The 22,225-nt window shown below is 55.8% G+C and overlaps 8 protein-coding genes and 1 pseudogene across 8 annotated transcripts, besides 1 other annotated feature; all 9 read right to left on the minus strand.

Moving 5' to 3' along the window:
* Window positions 1-614: 614 nt before the first annotated feature.
* On the minus strand, window positions 615-2,159 carry LDBPK_283170 (hypothetical protein, unknown function; the record flags this gene model as incomplete). Its single annotated transcript, XM_003862363.1, has 1 exon — window positions 615-2,159. One exon carries the CDS (start codon window positions 2,157-2,159, stop codon window positions 615-617), a length of 1,545 nt encoding a protein of 514 aa, XP_003862411.1.
* A 2,956-nt stretch (window positions 2,160-5,115) lies between these two features.
* Window positions 5,116-6,126, minus strand: LDBPK_283180 (hypothetical protein, conserved; the record flags this gene model as incomplete). The annotated part of the gene is made up of 1 exon (XM_003862364.1): window positions 5,116-6,126. The coding sequence occupies one exon, from the start codon at window positions 6,124-6,126 to the stop codon at window positions 5,116-5,118; it is 1,011 nt and encodes a 336-aa protein (XP_003862412.1).
* Window positions 6,127-7,852: 1,726 nt separating this feature from the next.
* LDBPK_283190 (hypothetical protein, conserved) lies at window positions 7,853-8,821 on the minus strand (the record flags this gene model as incomplete). The annotated part of the gene is made up of 1 exon (XM_003862365.1): window positions 7,853-8,821. One exon carries the CDS (start codon window positions 8,819-8,821, stop codon window positions 7,853-7,855), a length of 969 nt encoding a protein of 322 aa, XP_003862413.1.
* Window positions 8,822-10,792: 1,971 nt separating this feature from the next.
* On the minus strand, window positions 10,793-13,464 carry LDBPK_283200 (annotated as a pseudogene).
* Window positions 10,793-13,464: a sequence feature.
* Window positions 13,465-14,769: 1,305 nt separating this feature from the next.
* On the minus strand, window positions 14,770-15,135 carry LDBPK_283210 (hypothetical protein, conserved; the record flags this gene model as incomplete). Its single annotated transcript, XM_003862366.1, has 1 exon — window positions 14,770-15,135. One exon carries the CDS (start codon window positions 15,133-15,135, stop codon window positions 14,770-14,772), a length of 366 nt encoding a protein of 121 aa, XP_003862414.1.
* An 888-nt stretch (window positions 15,136-16,023) lies between these two features.
* On the minus strand, window positions 16,024-16,533 carry LDBPK_283220 (hypothetical protein, conserved; the record flags this gene model as incomplete). Its single annotated transcript, XM_003862367.1, has 1 exon — window positions 16,024-16,533. The coding sequence occupies one exon, from the start codon at window positions 16,531-16,533 to the stop codon at window positions 16,024-16,026; it is 510 nt and encodes a 169-aa protein (XP_003862415.1).
* An 802-nt stretch (window positions 16,534-17,335) lies between these two features.
* LDBPK_283230 (hypothetical protein, conserved) lies at window positions 17,336-18,040 on the minus strand (the record flags this gene model as incomplete). Its single annotated transcript, XM_003862368.1, has 1 exon — window positions 17,336-18,040. The coding sequence occupies one exon, from the start codon at window positions 18,038-18,040 to the stop codon at window positions 17,336-17,338; it is 705 nt and encodes a 234-aa protein (XP_003862416.1).
* A 729-nt stretch (window positions 18,041-18,769) lies between these two features.
* LDBPK_283240 (protein kinase, putative) lies at window positions 18,770-19,930 on the minus strand (the record flags this gene model as incomplete). Its single annotated transcript, XM_003862369.1, has 1 exon — window positions 18,770-19,930. The coding sequence occupies one exon, from the start codon at window positions 19,928-19,930 to the stop codon at window positions 18,770-18,772; it is 1,161 nt and encodes a 386-aa protein (XP_003862417.1).
* A 718-nt stretch (window positions 19,931-20,648) lies between these two features.
* Window positions 20,649-21,095, minus strand: LDBPK_283250 (glucose 6-phosphate N-acetyltransferase, putative; the record flags this gene model as incomplete). The annotated part of the gene is made up of 1 exon (XM_003862370.1): window positions 20,649-21,095. One exon carries the CDS (start codon window positions 21,093-21,095, stop codon window positions 20,649-20,651), a length of 447 nt encoding a protein of 148 aa, XP_003862418.1.
* Between the last annotated feature and the right edge of the window lie 1,130 nt (window positions 21,096-22,225).

The following is a 22,225-nucleotide window of genomic DNA, read 5'->3' on the forward strand; positions in this document are numbered from 1 at the left end:
AAACATGCTGCCTGCACTCCCATATCTCTAAAGTGGCCCGCTGCCTCCAATGCACGCACCTGCGGGACAGGAAAAGCGCGACAAGAAGGGAGAACACAACTACTGCTGAAGCACCGATGCGGCGAGGCCCTGCGCCTCGGTGTCCGGCTGGAACAGTAGGGGGCGCCAACGGCAAAGATACCTGCAAGCAGCTGCATGTGGCTCGACCCGATTGAGGAATCAAGTGCAGCGGTCGGCGAGCGCTGCGCATCCCCGACAAGTAAGAGAAACATTTTTTTCACGAGGCGTCCGAAGCACTGCGGGAGCGCGGGTATTTTTCAGCGGTTCGCTCGCGAGTACGCACAGACACACTGATGCATGAAACAATGAACAAAAAAGATGCAAGTGGCGAGAGCAGATTACGTTCGGCTGATATGAAAACCCGTCTCTGCGAGAGAGGAGCTGCACGCGGGAGGAAGGGAGAGGGTCTTTGTGGGCAGCTAGGACCTGAAAAAGAGGTAGGCCTGAATTGGCCCCGTATGCAGCCACGCAAAGGTGATTACACACAGGCGGCGGCAGTCCAGGCGTCATGGCACGGTGGTGGTGCGAGCAAAGGGCACAGCGCCGTGCCAGCTCTACCGCACTACACGGTTACGAGGCAATTCGTTTGGTAGCCCTTGCTCTGCGGACACTGGGGTCTGTGCCTCGCGGCGCTCGACAGACAAGAAGATGACAGGCCGCTTCAGCGTCGCCTCGAGCCATTGCAACCATTGGAGCCTGCGAGAGAAGCTGCCTGCCTCACACTCGAGCGTCATCATCCCATGCGCCTCCGTCGGCTCCATCGGCCCTAGCAAGGACGTCCGCTCAGTGCTTGCGGCCCCGTCGCCTGCCATACCTGCTGCTGTGTGGGGAAACTCCAGGTAGAACGCTGTCCCGCTAAGATCATTTTTAGCGTACACCGCAAGCGTCTCCAGCTCGATGCGCTCATCCACTTGCTTGCCGAACCACCGCTTGCGCCACAGGACGAGAAATTCGCGCGCAGCCGGCAGCCGTGCATCGTTGACGCCGTCCATTCGCTCCACTTGTACCTCTCGATTGTGTAGGGCGCCATCAGCGCCGCGCACCTTCAAGAGTCCTTTCAAGGGCACACCAATACGATCTATGCTGCCGTTTGAGCCCCCGCACGCGTCGCCTTTCGCGCTCACTGACAGGAAAAAGTCGATGTAGCACGCGATTGCCTCCTGCGTCGGCTTCTCAGTGTGGACAATGTCGCCCCTAGTCACAGCGCTGATGGAGAGGGATGTCGCAGCAACAGAGGAGGGGTGGTTGTCGTCATCGGCTACAAAGACGGTGTCTCGGCCAGTGCGAACAGAGTCCAGCAACAACCCCACGTACGCCTCCGCGCAGAACGACATCCACGTATTGCGTTCTCCCGTTGACACAAAGCACAGCCTGACCCTTGTGTACGGAACAGCGCCCCCACCGGGCGCTGCTGTGTGAGAGGCCGAGGAGGACTTCGAGGAAGAGTGCCGCGGATTCACTGCGTTTGCCTGCGCCGCTCGAAAGACAAGGAGGAGTCCGATGCCACCATAAGCGCTGGATAGCGTCGAGATGCCCTCCTCCTTCGATACGGAGGAGCTGGACGTGATCGCGGTGCATGGTGCATTTCGGTTCGTGGAGGCGTCGAGAGGTACCAAAACGTTGCTGTGTCCTGCTGCCGAGTGAAAGGGCGAGCGGAAGCGCGCGAAGACAGCCGCGTCTCTTTCCATGACGGAGTCACTCGCGACGTCGACCAGCGTCGACAGCGGGGCGACGAAGAGGAGCCGCCCCTTGGCGAATTTTCCGCCCGCCAGCTCCCGCACTTCAAACGTCAAGTTGCTCTCCGACTCCACCACTCGAATGAGGCACGCTTGAAACGAGCGATTGATGCGCGTGGTCAGGTACGACCCCAATTTCTTCACGGACTTCATTAGGGAGAAGCGAGGGCGCCCATCCTTGCCAGACTGCCGCAGCGGCAACCCGTAGCAGTCAAACGACTTGCTGTTGAGCGTGTCCAGACGCACCGCCGCGTTCGCTTCCAACCATGTGAGGGAGCTCGCCGTCTCCCTAGGGATGCTGGCGGAGCGGTCAGGGAGAGGCTCGGCACCGTCACGAAACGCCTTTGCGGATGCGTGTGACATGCGTTGTGGCTGAGCCACACTTAGCGGGCGGAGAGATGTGGAGGATGCAGCAAGATCCACAAACAACAAGAATAAGGAAGAAGGAAGAACGGTACAATAGGTGAACGTCGATGCAGCAGAAAGAAGCGGAGGAAGGGGGGCAGCGGCAACCTCGTCCTGGACTCACGAAGAGAGTAAGAGCCGAATATCACACACGGGCGCCGAGCGCACCGCGCCTGCAAGTTCAGCGCCACACATAAAAGAGACAAGAATGCTGAGCAGAAGACGTGCGGAAAAAGCGTGCACTCTGGGCGCCCACTTTCGCCGCAACACACACACATGCACGCAGCTCCTTCCGACGGCAACGGCGTGAATAGAACCACTCCCAGATAAAGAGAACAGCCTCTGCACGGCGCAGGGTACCGGCAGGCAAGTAGGCTGCCTGCCTCTGCCTTTAGCACGATGTGAAGCAGTCAGCCCTCTTTCTCGTCTGTCTAGGTCCGTGCGATGCTGCTCAAGAGGGCATGAACTTTTCTTTACCAGCGCGTTTGTTCGCCCATACAATATAAATCAAACTCCGCTTGACCTGGCCCTGTCACAGGCCCGTCGTGTGGCGCAAAGCAGCGGTAGGCACGCATTACAGCAATGCCGACTCAGTCCTCGAGAAAGGCCCCTGACTCAAACGCTAACCAAGCCCTGCACTGCACGTCACCTCACGACCTCTCCCATTGTGCCGGTCGCCACCTGGTGCATCCCCCCTCATGGTGTCCCAGGCTTACCCCGCCAGGAGGCAGTGAGGGCCCGGCGGACTACGTTCCAGTCATTCGGGCACTTTGCCTATCATATGGACGGCACAAGCGTGTTCACAGTCGCAGGTCGCCCCACAATGCACCCCCATCCAGAACCTCACCGCCGACATCAGTGGCGATACATCGCTCTGACCTCCCCCCAAGTCGTAGGTGCCTAGCCTTGTCACCACCAGAGGCTTGCTCGGCATCGGCATTGGATAGGTGGGAGCGGCGTCGCCTCTGCCCTGAGATAGGGTAGGGGGTGTGCAATACCCTGAGGTGCCACGCTGAGGTGTCCCCCTCCCCCACCACTGTCATGAGGGGAGGGGGTCCGACACTCTAAGGAAAACGAGACGCGAGCACACAAGCATGCACGCACGCAGACGCTGAGAGGATGTCAGACGAGGAGCGGCAACAGCGAAAAAAAAAAACATCAACACAGCCACACACACACACACGCACAATAGCATGCACACACGGCGCCATATTGCAGTGATGAAGTTTCAGCTTTTCGGAGTGCTTTATGTTTGCCGCTCAGAGGTGCAGAGCAGAAGAGAGACTCTCAGCGTGTGAAAGCGCTCCTCGCGCGTTGACTGTTTGCTTCGAAGATGGCTTCATAGCTGCGCCAGTTGCACTCCGCGCCTCTTTCATCTTCATCCTTCCCTCCTCTTCGTGTGCCTCGTCATTCGTTCAGGTGTCTGCGGGGGAATGACGCGCACGCCATGTGACAGGGGGAGGTGCGCCATAACCAGCGCGTTGCAGCGACGTGGAGGCCACCCCTTGCCTCCTTTGCCGGAGGCTGAAGCTGCAGCGTTTTCACCTGAGCTGCTGAGCACACGCCCCGTCAAGTGCCTGCCAGTTGTAGTTGCGTACAGCGCACCTTCTTGTTTCCAGCAGACGCATGCAGCTTGTTCAATTCTATGACGATACGTACTTGCTGGCCTACTCATGTACACACTGGCACGAACGCCGGAGTACAGAGAGGAATGAGGGAGCAGGGCTGAGGCGGCAAACGGGTCGGTGATAGTCGACCAAGAAGTAAAAGCGAAGCTCACGCCAAGAAAGCAAACTGCACCACGAAGAACCGCGCCGAATTATTATTAGTCATACGCACATATAGATGCATACCAACATGCGTACATACGCACGCGCTCAAAACGCTCCAGCCAAAGGAAGGAGAGAAAAAGTAGGGGTGGAAGTCGAGAGTTGCAGCAGCGGCTCAGGACTGTCAATGTTGAAGGAGTACTCGAGGTGCATCTGCGTGTTGTGGGTGTTTCACATACTCGCTTGTTCTCATGTGCTTTGGTGTGACTGCACATCCCAGTCCGCACTTAATTCCTTTCTCCGTTCACAAGCAAGGGAATGTTGCACCAACTGGTGGTTGTAGAGAAAAAGAGAGGTGATGTGCAGCTTCAACCTACCCAAAGACTCGCGCCCGTTCATCACGCAGTACCTTTGAGAGAAATAAGAACGCAGGACAAACTAATCAACTTATACCGAGAGCTGGAAGCAATCAAAGCATTAAATGAAAAGAACAGAAGTAGCTTGCGTTACTGCTGCAGTAATACCCCTTTCCCTGACTTCTATCCACCGCGCTGCTTAACCCATCACCCGCACCAACGCACCGCGTGCCTGCCGTTCGGCGCAAATACACACACACACGCACACGTGTATGCACACCCGGATACAACGCGGGAGAGTAAGAGAGGAGGGTAAAACAAAGAAGGCGGCAGCCGAACGAATAAGGGTCAGAGAGAGGCCTCACGCACAACGCGACAAGGAAGCGCACATTGAGATCAAATGTGAGGTGCACAAAACAAAAGAAAAAGCACGAGAAGGAGAGAGCTGAAGAGCAGAGCAGGTGGGGGAGGGGGGAGCACAGAGGGGGGAGGGGGCAGGAAGAAAGTGAGGAGCTGGAAAGTGCTGTGACACCCGGGGCGATTGTAGGTATGTGACAGTGTGTACATGTCTATGTATGTGGATGGAGGGGCCTGGTATTCCGTCAGCGCTGCCTTTGATGTCTTCTACATTTCTGCGAGCGCGTAGATGGGCGACATCTCTGTGTTGGGCACAAAGGTGATAGTATGCTCAAAGGAAAAAGAGCGCAAGCCGTTCTTACACACACGTACCGATGCACTCACTCGTGGGGGCACATCTATTAATACACGCACACATGCGGACACACTTTATCAGGTTTCTATTACAGAGGAGGCGTGAGAGGAGTTGTATGGGTTGTGGCGCCAAACCAACCCAGAGGCAGTGGAGCTGAAGGACCTTGACATCAAAGGGGATCGCCCCAACAAGAGCACACCGTTGTCCGGCGTCGGGCTTGGAGCTGTCGCCGCGAGCGCAAGGGGGTCGAAGCGGATTGGAGGGGTGACACCGAGGTTGGCGCTCACGCTCATCGGCACCGTCACCGATGACGCCGGCTGCGAGCGCATCTGCAGGGGAGAGGAGGCAGAACCGTGAAATCCCTTGTCCAGGACAGTCATGAATTCTTCATAATTGGCTTCAGGGGGCCTTCCTATGGCCATCACTGGTGCAGTGAGGTGCTTCTCCACCTTGACCGTCGCCCTCTGCTGATCAATGTGAGCCATCAGTTGGCGGCACAGGTGCACAAAATTGCATTCTCCCTCGAAGCGGCAGCAGGGCGATCCATCGGCGCCGCTGTGCAACCGGCAGAGCGCCGAGGTTGGCACGACTACATCTACTGGTGCCTGCATGCCAGCGGCGCTCGTCTGAGCGGCAATGAGAGTGCGCAGTCCGTTGGTTACCAGCGTCTGTGGCAGCTGCGCACACCCTACCGTCTCACCGTCGTCGTTCCGCATGATCAGCCGCAGGGCAGGGTCGATGCCTGAGGTATCGCTCGGCGCGCCGTGGAGGGCGCAGCATGTCGGCTCCGCGAGAGCCTTAGCCCGTAACTCGAGCACCAGATCGATATTGGCGTGCGCTTGGAAGCAGTTCGTGCCCTGCCGACAGCGCCCCTCCAGAAATACCCGGCAGAGCGAAGGCACGCCCTTGCGGTGCATCGCGCGAGTGTCCAGCATAGACTCTAAAGGGATAAACAGGCGCTTGCTGAGGGGGTCGATCACGGCAAACATGCCGGGTGGGATGCCATCGGTGCTCAGCACGTTCTGCACTGAGCGACCCTCCGGCGGTCCCCTGCGTCGGTTGCGGTTGCGGTGCATCACTTCTTTCATTCCAGTGGCACCGCAAGAGAACAAGAGAGTCGAACACACACACACACAAAAGCCGCACAGGCACACGGACAGGCGCACCAGTGCAACAACAGCAGCGCGCGTGTGAGTGACGGCGTTTAAGTGTGTGGGTTCGTGGGGGGGGGGGGCTGGAAGTGCTTCGCGCCCTTCACTTCGAGAGTTTTTTTATTGTTGTTTTTCGGTTGACGGGTCAAAGTGAGAAAGCCAGCCAAGGTGTGTGTGTGGGGGGGGGGGCAGGGGCGAGGTAGCAAAGGTGGGCAGGCCAGTGCGCTGCTCAGGAGATGAAGCACGGGAAGATGTACCGAATGCGGTAAGGGGCAGAAGCGCGAGACAAAAGTAGCTTCGAATTGAGTGGTGAGGTAAGAATCGAGAGGAAACGAGAAAAACAGATCGACTAAGACAAATACAGACACGCTAACCAAGGAGAGAAACGTGAAGAGGCAGCAGCAGAAGGTAACTCATTCGAGGTAGCGTGGAAAGTGAGAAGAAGCACACACGCAGAGATGCAAACACAGTCGACGTTTGTTTCCCCCTCTCTTCGCACACCCATCAATAACGATCAGTCACTGGCGCACACACACACACAAAACAAATAGTGAGCTGTATGAGCCCGTGGATACGCTGGCAGGAGCGGGCAAGAAGGCGATGGCACCCTTCTCGCACTTCTCGCTCCTTTTCTGTCTTGCCAAAAAATAACAAAAGGGAAGCGAGACTCTTCTCTGGGAGGCGCGAACGAAGGAAGACGAGCGGGTCGGCAGGGAAAAGAATGAGAGATAGGAGGGCGATAGTACCGACACCAGAGAAGATGGAGAGACTCTAGTTGTTAGCAGCAGTAACAGCAACAGCAACAGTAACAGCAAACGCCGTGCTAAATAGCGATGCTTCACTCTCCTATCGCGCGTCACACGAAGTCGCTCGCAAGTGCGTTAGTTTCAGTGCCTGTCGGTGTCGGGGAAGGGAAATAAGAAACTGAGAGAGTAGAGCAGGGATGGACGGTGAGATGAGTTAGGAGGCCATGAGAGTGGCCCAAGAGTCAAAACAACGCAAACTGAGAAAGGCAGGGATAGAGAGCTTTATCCGACTACGTGCATATGCTTGTATGTGTGTGTGTGTGTGTGTGTGGGGACGTGGAGTGGCGCGCGCAAGTCAAGAAGACAGGTGAAACAAGAGTCGTCGAGCAAACAAAAATGTGGAGAGAAGAGGAGGGTGCGGTGCAGGAACACCAGGGGAGAGAACAGAAAGAGCGTGTACTTGGCAGGGCGGAGGAGAGCGGGGGACAAATCCATCGAACATCAACTGAGAAAGGAAGGGGGCTAGTTCATGCGGAGTGGGTTTGCACTCGATAGCGCCACTCCTCGGGCTGCATGCGGCAAGCGTGCGCTTCAAGAAGTTCCCGCAGAGACACACACCACCACGAGACTCACGCCAATGACAACCGCGGAGGGCGTCGAAGAAGTGCACCGTGATAAACGAGAATAGCGGGAGTAGTTTCATCAGCGGTTCGCAAAAAACGTGATGAGGCACAGTAGTACGCCGCCTCACTGCAAGCACTTCTCCAACGTTTTTATCTTCTCTGTGTGTCCTTTTCCCGTCTTCTCGTGAGGTTGCCTCGCGTTTCGGAGCCTCCCACAACGTGGGAGGCACTCGTCGGTGCGTTTACTGCGTCGCGTGCAATCTCACCATATTACGCCAGCGCAAAGCGCAGTTTCTACCACTTGTACGCCGCCACCTCGCCACCATCGCCGCTGCAGACTATGTACTCATCGTCAACGCAGACACTTACGTTCATCGCCGACCCAGTGCTGCCTGCGTGCACTGTGCGCGTAGCCCCTCCCACAACGTCCTTCGCGGAGACGGATACGACATTGCCCTTGCCGTTTGGCATTACTACAGCGTCGGAATGCGGCACCCATGCCCCACGCAACAGGGCCTGGCGCTCATTCACGCCCAGCTCTGTCGCACCCAACAGGCGATCCGACGATGACAACGCAAAGGGCTGCGTATCAATTACCTGTACCGTCCCACTCATCGAGTACGTTATCACCCGATCTTGCAGAGGGTCTGTTATGATACTGGTGATCCCGGCAGAGCCACAGACAATGCGCTCCATCTCCCTTGACCCCGCCCGGATGTCGAACCAGTGAAGCGTCCCGCACACGTCTCCGACAAACAGAGAGAAGCCGGTAGTCGCGGCGCTTGTGAGGGGAACGGCGATGTGTGCACCCACCACGACCTTGTCGCTTCGCTTGTCCGCTGTGACAAGGTAGCCGTCATCGCCGCCAAACACAAACGAGCCGCGTGCCGTCGCCGCCACGCAGTTTACCACCGGCCACGCACATCGGCCCTTGACGGCGAACCTAGAGATGGTGCGAAGCCGTGCACCCTTCTCGACATCCCAGACGGTGGCGCACCCGTCCCCTTGAGCAGCCAGCAGCGCTGTGGCGCCACTCCACGCCACGTCTACTACTGCAGGTCCTCCCGTGTTCATGCAGCAGACGTGCTCTGGCACTGCCCCAGCAAAGCGCCACAGCAGCACTGCCCCTTCAACGTCGCCGGTGGCGCACACGCGGCCATGCGCGGCGGCACACAAGACGTCCTCGGAGTGGCCGAGCAGATTCCAGTAAACAGCCTCCGCCCCGCCTGACGGAGCAGATGACGAAGTCACAGTGAGCGCCATTTGTGAGAAGAGCACGATCGATGGAGAGCTTAGAGAAAACAAGAAAGGCCGAGCGAGAGAGACACAGCGAGAAAACGGAGAGCAGCAGTACCCAACTCTTCCATTGGCTTCTCTTTTCCTTCGCCGCTCAGTCCTCCCGAGGTAAGTGAGTCGTGCACCTTCAGCGTCGGGTATGCTGCTAATGAAGTGCACGTGTCTTGTGCGAGCGGCGAGTGAGGTGCCCACAGTGAGGCGCACTCGACGAGGATTGCCACGACAGATCGTAAAGAGAAGGGGCGACAAGAGAAAACTGTATGAGAGAATCAGAAGGGAGCAACGGCATCGAAAGACAACGCGCGGGGGGAAAGGGCGGAAAGGAGGGTAAAGGCAGCACATGGATGTGGCCGCCTTGCTGGTGGAGCACGAAAGCACACTCTCTCCTCCACTCATAGTAAGCTAAAACATTCGCTATCACCACTGAATGAAAGGGAGCAAGAACACATTCACCGAGCGGCACCGATATCCACATAACTTTGCGCCGGAAAGCGCACAGACACACACACACACACAAAAGATGGCGAAGGGAATAGAATCGATACGGCAGCTGAGCTAAAGAACGTTGCTACATGAAGGAAGAAGAGGGGGCTACGAGGGGAAGGATGCGGTGAGGAGAATAACAGTAGAAACGGTGACATCGATACACCAACGAAAGAAGCACATTGGCAAAAGCGGAACTTCTTTAGGGAGAGCCAAAGCACGACCACGGTAGACAGAGAAGGCGGTCGAGGAGGAGGTCGAGGGAGGGTGGAGGTAAGTTGATGATGATACGCCTCGTCGTACTGCTGTCGCTTAGCAACACACCTTCTTCTTTCGAAGACCTGAACTCGAAGTTATTTGTGTCATCTGAGATGGCGCGCACCCAACATTCGAGTCCTTTTCCTCCCTAACCTCAGTCCCTACCCCACCCTAACTCCCGCCACCAACAGCCTCGCAACTCTACTATACGCTAGGGTACTCACACTACACCGATACAGTCCATAGCACACACTAAGACGTACATGTTGTACCGCACAGAAGAAACAAGAACAAGAAGCGCCTAGGAATAACTTCGTTCTTATCGTGCTCGTCCAAACGCTCCACCACCTCACCAGCCTGGCCCTCCCTTCTCTCGCTATTCCCCAGTACTGCGAGCCCGTGCCCTCCACTTCAAAACCGCTAGAAAAGCTCAGAGTGGAGTAAGCAGAGTCTATCCCGGCACGCGGACGCCAAAGCAGACACTCCCATATAACAAAAGGGAAGGCACGCTGACAAGCAAGCATGCCGCAATCAATGAACCGCTCTTAACAAGGTCAAAATGCAAAGCAAAACACGCTAAGAAACGAAGGCGCGAGACACCCCCCTCCTTCACACAGACGCATACCCATACGCCTACCCGTGTAAGACGCACACATGGCAATAGAGAAGAGAAAAGCAAAAAGTGTCGGGAAAAGCGGGGTGCAGAAGGGTGAGAGAAATCACGAGAACAGAGAGATAGGAGGAGAACGCCGCACAGACGTGCGGCTGGGGTTGATGGCGTGGGTGGCGAGGAACGGAGGATGGATACGGGGATGTCGGACGCCCTAGGCGGATCAACGCGATAAGAGAACGACAGAGAATAAAAAGGAAAGAAAGCGGAGCAGCGAGAAGAGACGATACTCGTATGAAAAACCGCGAAGAGAGCGAACAGAAAGCAACCGCACAGTAGCAGCAGCTGAGGCGCACTGCTTCTTGCGGCAGCGCGCTCTGCTGTAGAATTTCCGACGTCCTGAAACGGCGGTCGCCACTGGGGGAGGGGGAGGGGGCGTGTACCGCCTGAGGCGATCTTCTTCATCCTGTCAGCATCTATTGGAAAAGAGGCACAATTCCAGCACAATAGGCGAGCCCCCGCTACGGAGCAGGTAGCAGAGGGCACGCTCGATTTTCGAAAAGTCGCAAAGGAGCTCAGGCTGTGCGGCGTCTTAATAGCATCTGCGCTCGAGAGAGACGCGAGCGGCTTCCGCCAAGAACACCAGTGCTTCGCGGCGGCAAAGACGTGTGACTTGGGGTGGTGCGAGAGAGGCTTGTCTTGCGGGACGCAGTGCCAGACAGCGCCGCCGGTGGGCTGAGCACGCGCATGTCGCTTCGAGGCTTGCCCGTGCTGCGCCGACTCTGCGGCGTGCGCTTGCGCTGCACAGCCGCCTCGCCCTTCTACGTACTACTAGATGAGTGCATCTGGCTGGCCAAAGCACCTACGCACCTGTCCGTCTACTCTCGTCACTGCACACACTGCTGCCGCATTCCCTCCACTTCAGTCGTCGAAAGCATGTGCCACTGCATGCAGTAGTCCGTCGACAGCACAGCATTCACAATGAGCAGGAGAAGTTCGCCGAGCACGCTGGCATCCACGCCCTTCTCGAAAAATGACATACCCGTTGCACTGACGTGCTGCACATCTCGCTTCCGCAGTGCTTTGGCGTTGATACTCACGTTGGGCAGATCCACGGTAGTACTCAGTCGGCGCACAATGGCCGAGGAGACAAGAAGACTTTTCCCTTTTAGCTGCAGGCGCTTTGCTTCCAAGAAGCCGGACCGGCGGTGTCGCCTGACCGCTCTTTTACGACTGAAAGTCACGTTGCGGACGGGCACGCAGCGCGTTCGTTTCAGTTCTCCATCAACGCAGTATCGACGTCCTCATGCAACCTATTCAAGGCGGCCGCAGAAAGGGAGGCGCTGTTCTATGCACCCTTGAAGAATTCCGCCGCCTTTGCGCTGGTGACCACCTCGTCGCGGAGAGACGATGCCACCTACAGAGAAGCTGACAGGTCGGCGTGCTCGCGCAGCTCTTTTGCTAGCTCAGCGCCCATCAGCCGCATCGCCGCTGTGATCTTCGCGTTCAGCGTCACAATTCTGGCTGGCTGGAGCGATGCAAACTCCAGCGCGGGGGTGTCGTACAGCGGATTTTGGTAGGCGAAATACTTGTCCTCCTCCCCTCGTGCCTTCCGGCCCTTGACCGGTACCACGAAGTCAAATAGCTCCCCGACTGGCCATTGCAAGAAGAAGCTTGATTGCATTTCCAGTGTTGCGTCTGGAGACTCACGGGCGTCGTGCTTGCCATCCTTGCGCACCTGGCCCAGTGAGGCGCTCTCATTGACGCTGATGGCGAAAGTGGCGCTGCCTACAGTGAGCCAGGACCTGTTGATGAGGTGGATGCCGGCACTCCCATCCTGCAAGATCAGGCGGTCCATTGCGTGTTTAATGTTGGCCGTGTGGACCAAGAACGGCAGCCGAGCGTCGCCTTGGGGGTTTCATGGTAGCTTGGCTGTGGCGCTCGCGGAGGTCGACCGGTCACAGCAGTGCGCCACGATAGGGGGGGGGGGGCAGCGGGTTCGTGAGCATCAGCCACAAGTCGCCGCACGTGTGCTGCAGTCGCGCCTCGAGATAATCGCAGCGTAGACACAAATCGCTGTTATCGCGCTCCAGCGCCGCCAATGTGCCTCTTCCCACCGCTCGCGCATTCTCCTGCTGGAGCTCCTTGTAGCAGAGATCCCAGTCCAGAATGCGCGACCCGCTTGCACGTGGAAGCTCGGTGCCTCCCTCAGCAAAACGAAGGCCGAGATCCTTACCGAGAATCATGCGATCGTTTGGTTACAGCAGCGTCTCTTCAGCGATGAGCTTTCCGTTCCCATACGCCATGCCACATTCCGGCTTCAGCTACACACCTAACCCCCCACGGCGTACCCTACAGTGCGGGGGGAGGGGTAGACGCTACGGTACAGCGCGTCGCCGTCCGCGAGCGGTGGCATCACGCGAAAGCCCAGCAGCAACGCATTTGCTGCCTCTCCCATGATAGAAGTGCAGTTCCCATGGATGTCGTACGCCAGCTTCTCGCTCAGTCAGCTGCCGATTCAGGTTCATATTGTGCAGTCCCTGCTCTAGAGCGCTAAAGTGGTTCTCTTCACTGATCATCAAAGGCCACGCGCGCACATCTTGAAATCGGGCGCCGCAGCTGACGTGTTCTTTATGGTCCACGCAGCAGCACGACAGGTTCTCCTTAGATGCGCGTGCCTCAGCAGCGAGGAGGCCAAGGTCAATAGAGTTGCACGTCGTCTCCTCAATGTAAAGTCTCACTGAAGGAATGTGACAGCCAAGCACCGCAGCCGCGCCGTCTGTTAGACGGAGAAACGTCTCAGTCGTGTATTCCACAGTGCGGCACACCACTACCGTAAAACTCTGCTCCTGAAAAGCAAACAAAAGAAGACTTGTGTGGTACAACGCTCGCTGCGCATATGGAGAAGCGGCCGTGAGCGGCGTTCTCAGCCTCGACGACAACGTTGATGCCGCTGCGATGTTCGCAACGGTACTGGATGAGGTCATTAGCCTTTTCCTCCACAAAAGACACTGTGAAAGGCCTTGCACACGTCTCGGTTCGGGTCGATGGATTGAGCAGAGAAGTAGAGCATCGCTTTGCGCAACGTCTTCCTTACGCCGCCATCTCCGACACAGACGAGGAGAAGGATGCTCTCAGCGCTCTCGCTAATGACATCTTTGATGAGCCGCCGCTCATCGTCGCCCAGGACCGCCACGAAAACGTCCATCTGAGACATCGTATTCTCATTACGGGGTCTTTTTCGCCTCCGCTCAGCCATGCTCTTCCATTAATGTTACCAACATCTCGGCGTGTGTGTCGGTGTGGACTTCAATGTGCCCGCGCGATGAGGCGGTATGGAGAGGAACAGAAGGAGAGGGATGGATAGACAGTCGTTGCAAGACAAACATCATGTGGAAACAAAACGAATGACGTCCTGTGAACGGGTGATTAGACAGAACTCACGCACAAGCAACGGAGGAGACGCAGAGATAGCAAGAGAGGCAACGCCACTGCACAAGTCAGCACATACTCAGGAATAAGCACGACAGCTGAGCTCAGCGGAGTCCTGTGCGATGCACTCGACAAGAAGAGCGAAAAGAACGTATGAGAAGATCAGAAAGAAGCGGGAAAACAGCACCGAAGCAGCATGCGTAGCGAACAAGAAAGTGAGGGCAGAGTGCATGCAAGAAGCACAAATTTCCCTTGGCACTGCGCAGTGCCTGAGTGTTCACCGGTTGCTGGGAGATGATGGTGCGGCAAAGTGCGGGGAGAGAGGGAGGTGAATCCGCGTGTTCATAAGGAACCTCGCACAGTGGCAGCCTACGCTCAGCGCACCCTCACGCTAGCGATTGTCCTGTGGGCTCTATTTTCAGCCTTCTTGACCACGTCCCCACACTCACATCCAGCCAACAAATGAGCGACAGGTCATCTTTGGGAGAAAGTCGAGAGAGATGCGGAGATAGAGACTCGATTCAGTTGAAAATCCATTTCTTCATTTCGATCTCACAAACGTCGACGGCCTCCACGCCCTCACAGTGGTGCAAAAATGAATTCACCCACGATAGGGGGGACGGCAAAGACAACATCTAAAAGACACGAAAAGAAGAAAAAAGACATCAGCCAGAGCCTCTGAGTGAGTTTGTGCCTTTAGTTTGGACACCTTCCCCTCTCCGTCCCATCGCTTCACCTGGCATTTTTCAGCTTATTGCCTACCCAGAAATTCTGCCCCGGCATCCTGCTGACACGAACGTCTCGGCATGAGTCACGTTCACCGCACCACTCCAGTAACACCCAACAACGCAAAAAATACACCTGGAGGGGATAGATAAGACGGTGTGGTAGTTAGCACACGGACAGTCATCGCGGACGACGGAGAATTCGCCGAAGAGGGAAAAGGAGAGGGGAAGTGCATGCTGCCGGCACGACGAAAGAGCATAGCTGCGTCCATTTCGTCACTGCTGAATGCGTACACGGACAGTATTCCTCCACTGAGCACCGCCGCTGAACGCGCGCAGCGCGTGTGCTTCACTATGATTGGGTGGCGGAAAAGACGAGTTGCAACACAAGAGGTGAAGGGTACATCTTAGTCTTCCACTGCTTCCAAAGCAGCTACATCAAACAGTTCATCCTCTATGTAGTCCACAAAGTTCTTTTGAAGGAAGCTCTTCAGCGCATCACCACTGAGATCGCAGCCTTCAAGGAGGACTGCATCCTCCCGCTCTCGAGAGTTCTCCATGACAACCGACTCATCGCTGTGAACAGATGAAGCATCCGCGCTCTCGGATGTGTGTGTATCTGGCAGGTACTTCTTTGCTTCCTGTCTTTTTGGCGTTCGCACCTTAGATGTGGCCGGCAGCGCCTCTGCGAGCGGAGGGGGAGAAGAGCTCTCTCGGCTGCTGGGTGCCGGCGAGGAGGTCTCGATGCGGCCGCGCTTCATTCCTCGGCTCATCCACACAGTCGGCTGTGGTAGGAAAGGTGCGTTGATGTTCGCCTTATCGCGTGAAACTGTGTGTGTGCCTACTTATCTGCGCGCTCTTCCCGTGGAGGTCTGTGCAGCGGCGGCAGTGACAGCGCGTCCCTAAACTATTTGTACGCGCCCCCACACTCGTGAATCTTCGGATTGCAAGGAACAGAACGAGAGCAGTACCGCAGTGCATTGAAGTTTGCCGAAAAGTGCGAGGGATTCATCGGAGGAGTGGCGTATATGCTGCATAGATGAGGTCTATAAGAGGAGGCGCAGTGTGCATTTTTTTGCTGTTTACGAGTGCGCATGTCAGCGCCCGCAACATGCTGAGTCGCACAAAAGTGTCCAGCACCAATGCAGCACGGAGACCGACCTTCGCACGTGCATTGCCCCCCCCCCCAAAAAAAAAAAAACAGCGATGCGGCGTCTCTAAAGCGTGCACACATTATGGCAGGAGACCTCCTCAAGAGAGACCAAAGCAGTTCATAGTGCGTCATACCGGTCGATCGCCCGAGTATAGCAGCTTCCTTCCTGCCTACAGTTCAATAGTTTTTTTTTTCCAGCATCGCGTTGCTTTCAAATACAAAACCCAGAGCTCATGAAAAAGTGAACAACGCAACTTCACCTCCCTGCCTCGCCCTCGTATCGTGATGGTTTTCTTTCTCTCTCTCCGCTCCTCCTTTCTCGTCACAAACGCAAGGCCACTGCACACAGACGAAGCGGATCCTCTACCATCCAATCCACAAAAAGGAAAAGCGGGTAAACACAAGAAAGGAGAGAGAGGATGGCACCATGCGCGCCCTTGCCCTCCCTTCACAGACAGGAAGGGGGCAGAGAGGAAAGTGGTAGGCAAACCTGATCCTTTAGAGTCCATCAATCGTGATGGTAACCTGTGAAGACTGTCTTGTCCTTGGTGAAGGTGCGTTCGGCACGCGTGGTGTTGGCAGGATTGGTCGCAAAGCGGTACGGCTTCCACCGCGCCGTCGTAGTTACCTGAGGGCCCATTAGCCCCACATTACACAGCATGCGCTTCACAGGACGATGGTGGTAGTTACACAGCTGTAGTTTGTCATCCATAAGGTAGCGAGTGAGGATGTACACGCCATCTTTCTCGACACGATCAAACGGAGCAAAGCGAGTGTCCCACGGCTCTACTCGTTTTGTGGAACTGAAATCGACATACGCTCGGAGACTGTCTGCCAAAACGCGGTGGCGGTCGAGGAGGTACTCATCGCGCCACTTCTGCGCCTTCTCATGAAATCCGGGGCCCACTTTCGGACGCTTCTTCGGCTTCGCCCAAAAGCGCTTCTGGCACGTCAAACTACCACGAAAAGCGGCAGTGAGCCCACGCAGATCAGCGCTGCTAACAAAACTGCGGTTCATGACTCCGTTGGTTGCGTCACAATACAATGCGGCTCCTCGACGAGAACAGGCGATAAGAGACAAACAAGGCACCAACGGCAGGGGAAGGAATACAGGTCAGCGAGGCCTACAGCTGCTGCTGTTCCGGAAAGGCGACAGCAACAACGATCAAAATAGGTGGAGCGTCACAGTGTGGGGGCAAATGCGTGATTCGTGGCTTCAAGATGTGCATACGTACGTGTGTTGTTACAAACGGAGCAGCAAGTCAGCGTTCGAAGACGCCAACTTGCCCGGAAGACTCGTGTGGAGAGGAGAAAACAATTGAAGTGCCAAAAAAAGGGGGGCAGCAGCGGTGGATGCCGAGAACTTGAAAACACCATTGCGAGAAGGGAGAAGGAGAGGATGAGTAAACGCGTTACTGTCGCCACAAGCAGACACACGCAGGTAAAGATAAAGAATCAGCAAAGGGGAAAAGCATACAACCCCTGTGGCGAGTTTATCCTCTCCGGTAGGTAACGCAACACCCTCTATTGATGCGGTCAGCGCACACTAGCGCCAGCGAAGCGGAGGATCCCGAAACACACACACAGAGAGATACCTGAGGCGGGAAGCGGTTGTTTCACTCGACAAAGCGCCGTTTGGACTCGTGACACGCAGCCACTTCAGCCGGTGAATTTCTCTTTCCTGGTCCTCCTCGCTCACGTATAATCTTCGTTTTTGTTGTTTCTCCCTCTTTGTCGTGCTCTGATCAGCTTAGCAACTTCAGCGGCGTCAATGCTCCCCTCACGTGAGGTGTCGAGGAGTGAAGGCACAGACACGCACCTTATGTCTTATAGCGCAGAAGCTCCTCCAGTCGAGACACATTCGCCTTCAGCGTGGCCAGCTCTTCGCACAACTCCTCCGCTGACAGCGTGGAATCGGGATTCTGGAGAGGCGACGCCGTGACCCCCTTGCCTGCCGGAGACTGGGGCTCTACTGCGAGCGGTTGGGCGGCGAATCGTCTATTCGTGTGCTCCCGCAGTCTCTCTTCGCGCCGCTCTTCAAAGTACTGGATCGCCCCTTGCGTTTGAAGCTTCTCTTGTGCTCTCTTGAGGCGCAGTTCTTCAGCCTGTTTAGCATCCAGTTTTCGCCAGTACATCTCCCGCACCGCCTCCTTCACGAGCTCAGCAGCGGCCTCCTCCTTCGCTTCCTCATCCGTCAGTGCTAGGGCTACCTTCATGGGGTCCTGTGGGAGGGGAATGCGCGCAAAGAGATCGTCGACCTTGGCATCCAAGCTCTTTGAGAACGCCTCGTCCGCCTCCGGGCTCTCCATGTGAGAGAGCTCTGCGCGGTGCACGTAGTTTTGCAGTGTCTCCCCTATTCCTTTCGTGCGCAGCTCAGTCTCGCCTCTTAGATCCTCCTGGAGGGTCTTCAGCAGGCTGCCGGCCATGGTGGCTGTGCCGAGAATGCTGCCAGTACCGCACCCAGAGAACCAGCGGCGGCATCCTCCGAGAAGCGGTAAAATGGACAAGCGAACGCCGTAGCCCATCCCTCACCTAGGCGCTTTTTTCTCGGTTTTGTTTCTTGCTCAGTGGTGCGACGATCAGTACAACACATACATGCCCACATACAAGTACAAAAGCGCACGGAAGTCGGCTACGAGCACAGCTAGTTCCTCACCGCCTTCGCGATGATCATTGTCATGGACATGCAGAGGAAAGGCGAAGCAAACGAAACAGTGAAAACAAAGAGGAGAGTCGGAAGAGTGAGATGTATCGTGAGCATGCGTGTGCTGATGCCACAAGTATGGAAGGCGCTTAACGGTGCAGACAGCATTTGCATAAAGAATCCGAAGAGAACTCAGCTGTGTTGATTATAGCCTTCCAGCGAAATGACATTTAATGCAGCAGCCTCTCACACTTTAGTACGGCAACGCGTACAAACTGTGTTACTTGTTCTATGCCTTTCAGCTCGTTTCTTTTTCTATGAACTCTTTACACTTCTTCCAGCACCAACTCATCGACTACTGCGATATAGTCGTGGGGTATGGTAGTGTGGGCAGGAAAGACGCGTAGCGTAGCAGAAACAAAGCAGTCCATTCAGAGAAACAACAAGTGAAACACCACCGGTGCAAGAAGCTGCGTTGCACAGATTCGTCGTGCAACTCTTGAGCCTTTCCCCAAGGGTGCTCCGATCGGCAACACTCTATAAAAGCAAAGGCATACCGAGTAGCTCGGCGGTCTTCGAGCTGGCCTACTCATCACCCCCGCACAGCTGGTCAAGAAATGTCACGGCGCACTTGCTTCCCTGCACGATCCAGTACCCTGGTTAGGCTACCGATGCTGGCCATGCACTCATCCGAAGCATACGAGTCGAAAAGAGGCTCGCCCTTAACCGTATTTCGGATGAACCCGGCAAACGGGTGCAACACCTCCAACCACACGCCATGGTGCGAGTGATCCCTTGGAGAAGAAAGGTATACTTGATCGCCGAATTCGAGGGTGCGTAGAGTTCGGGCACGCTCACTCGGTGCTGCATAGACCGCGAGCAGTGACGACCGCAGTTGCACAAATAGGCACGGAGATACATGTAGCGGCGCGGGTATCCAGGGATGCCGCAGCAACGTCGGTTGAAACAAATCACAACGCAGTAGTGCTTGAGCGTTAGGTCGGCGCTTCCAGTTTCTGCTCAGCATCGCCATCACGCAGTCCCCAAGCGCTCGGCTGTACCCACTCAGCGTGCTAGGGTGAGGAGGGGAAAGCCTCAGGACACACCTTGTGTGAGTGTCCACACTGGCGACCCTAAACGGCGAATTGTTCACCATCAAACGATAGACAACAAGCCCCATGCTCCAAATATCCGCCTTTGATGTGTAGGCGTAGCCCGCAATAATCTCTGGCGCCAGGTAAAGCGGGGTGCCGACGCGCGAAACGACGCGCGCACCACAGCGCGAAAGGCGCTTCACCGAACCGAAATCGCCGAGCTTTGCCACAGGCCACCTACCGCCACCTGCCCTCGTTGATGAGAGGAATATGTTTTCCGGTTTTATGTCACGGTGCACTCTGTTTCTCTTGTGTATGTGATCAAGCCCGAGAAGGAGTTGAGCAACAATACTAAGCACCTCCTCCTCCGGCAAGGGGTAGCCCTTTTTCAGGTAGTCACCAAGATCCCCGGCGTCGCAGTAGTCCATGAGAATACAGACCCGGCTCTCGTGGTCGATCCATGCGTCGTGGGACGTTACCACATTGAGACTGCACAGATTCATCATTCCGAGATACTCCTCAAGAAAGCCGGATTGCTTCACCAGCGATTTTGAACGCTTCACAACAAAGCAGGTGTCGCTTGCATCCCGAACAACATACGCGTCTCCGAAAGCGCCGCATCCAAGGAAGCCGACAAAGCGTAGCCCACGGCGGGCAAAGTCAGCTGCAATTTCCATCGTCACTAGCACGATACACACTTCTCATTGCATGTGTGTCGGTGATATGAATGCTTGAAGGCGTCCCCCCGTTGTGGTAAAGGATATCTCCGTACATGCATGGTATTCAACCGACAGATAAGGCAGAGGGGGCGAGGTTTGCAATTAGGGAAATCATCTGATATGATCCGCGCAAGGAGAGCACGCACAGGGCCATTGCTGAGGTGCTCTCCGTTGCCACCCTCACCGAGCAGCGCTGGAGCAACTTGATACACTCCATCATTCACTCGCCACACCACGACCCAGGAGACTAGGTCGCGTAAAATATAGAAAAGATGAGGTGGCACATGCGCATCTCATCAACATCGCACTCGCGAGCTGGTAGATCACACCACTAGTGAGACAGCGCAGACCACTGGCGCGCGATAGCAACCCAACTGCCTCACAAGCGTTGGCACTCTTTCCTTCCCTCATACCGTGTGTGGCGTCGAAGTTGGCTTGACTTTTTGCGATGCCTCATGCAGCAAGAAGGTGGAGCGCAGAAAAACAGAGAGCAGATTTTACCTCTTGGCGCTTCAAACATCTTCACCGCAATGGCTACCATGGCATCACACACACACACGGATACAGTGACATATACACATCCACAGCGCAGATCCGCGCGTCTCGGCGGCACCAGGTTATCAACACAGCATTTACCCCTTCACAGTGGATTAACTCAGGTACACTCCGAGGTCGATCATTGGGGTGCAATGTTCATACGCATCTGATTCTCACATTTTCTAAAGCCGGCTTTGGAGTAATAGGCGACCATTTCATCCGTGCAATTCAGGACCACCTTGTAGCAATAGCTCGACCTCGCCACCTCCACCAGGTCGCTAAGCAACTCGCGGCCAATGCCCTGACCGCGACAGTCAGGGTGGGTCACCACATCCTCCACGTGGCCCACGCACTTTCCACCGCGCGTGAACTTTGGCTCCACAACGAGAGAGGCGGTTCCTAGAATCTTCTGCGTCGTGGAAGAAACTGCAACGCGTGTGCGCACCCCTGCAAGCACGCGGCGAGCGTGCAACTGCTCCAGCTCTTCTTGCGAAAGCGCAGGGGCAGACGTGAGGTGGCTAAGCAACTCTAGCACTTCTCCCAAATCACGCGTCTCCAGATCTCGAATGACGATAGAACTACTCATTGGCTTTACTGGTGAGGGTTGTAACAAGCCCGTATCGTGTCGAGGTACGCAAAGAAGTATATGTAAGTGTATGTGATTTCGCTAACGTCTTCGAGAGGCAGAGGGAAACAAAAAAAAACTCAAGCAGATATCAACGAGGAGCAGTGCATACAGGAAAGGATAGTTCAAAGACAGTACACAGCTATAGAGATTGTCAAGCACATAGACTGCAGAGCACGAGGACGCCGTTTCTTTTTCCTCTCCAAAGAAAAAAAGAGATCTCGACGTACCAACGCTGAGGCACCGCATTGCAGAACGTGCGATGAGACTTGGCGAGCAAAAATACCAAACGCAAATGGTTGCAGTTCTTTCAATTGTACACAATAAAGGAATTTCCCGCGACAACGAGTAGGAACACCTTAGCCTTCAAACAGGCTGAGAAGCACAAACTACAACCGAGTAGTGTCTAGATCGCCGATAACACTTCTGCCAGCACCATCACACATCAGCCGTCACAATCCGCACAACTGGAATACCGCGCCTCGCCCATAAAAAGCGTCTGAGGCACTCGAATGAAGCCAACAGAAAGAAACGGGACCGCTCACGAGCACGAAGACACACACATGCACAAATGCAAACGCACACAAACTCTACGTCGGAGAAAGCACCAACTCGAGGGGAGTGCATGTCCCGCCTTGAGCTTCACGCCCCTTCTGAAAGTATGCCAGGGCCGGAGCAGAACCCTCAAGGGGAGCCACAAGCCGCAAAGCACCACAACACTACTTCCCCAAATTCATCAATGCCGACACAGCCGACACAAAGTCTGTTAGGGATCGGAAACCAACAAGAAAGTGATCCAATGACCGCCTCAATGGAAATTTGCAGCCAGTGAACTGAAGGACGACGCGCCAAACGCACTGTTTGTGTTGCCTCCGCCGGAAAAGGCGCTCTTTGGCACGCTCGAGAAGCCGCCGCCTTGCGGAGCGCCACCAAACGCACTCGTAAATGCGCTTGTAGGACCGAACACTGGCGTCGCTGCAGAGCAAAAGCTCGCGGTGGTGGAACCCGATCCGAACCCGCCGCTGATGCCGCACGCGCTGCCCGCTCCAAACCCACACACTGCCTTCCCGAAGGCGGTCGACGGGGCCTGC

This window comes from Leishmania donovani, chromosome 28 (genome assembly GCF_000227135.1).
Source record: "Leishmania donovani BPK282A1 complete genome, chromosome 28".
Classification (NCBI taxonomy): Eukaryota; Euglenozoa; class Kinetoplastea; order Trypanosomatida; family Trypanosomatidae; genus Leishmania; species Leishmania donovani.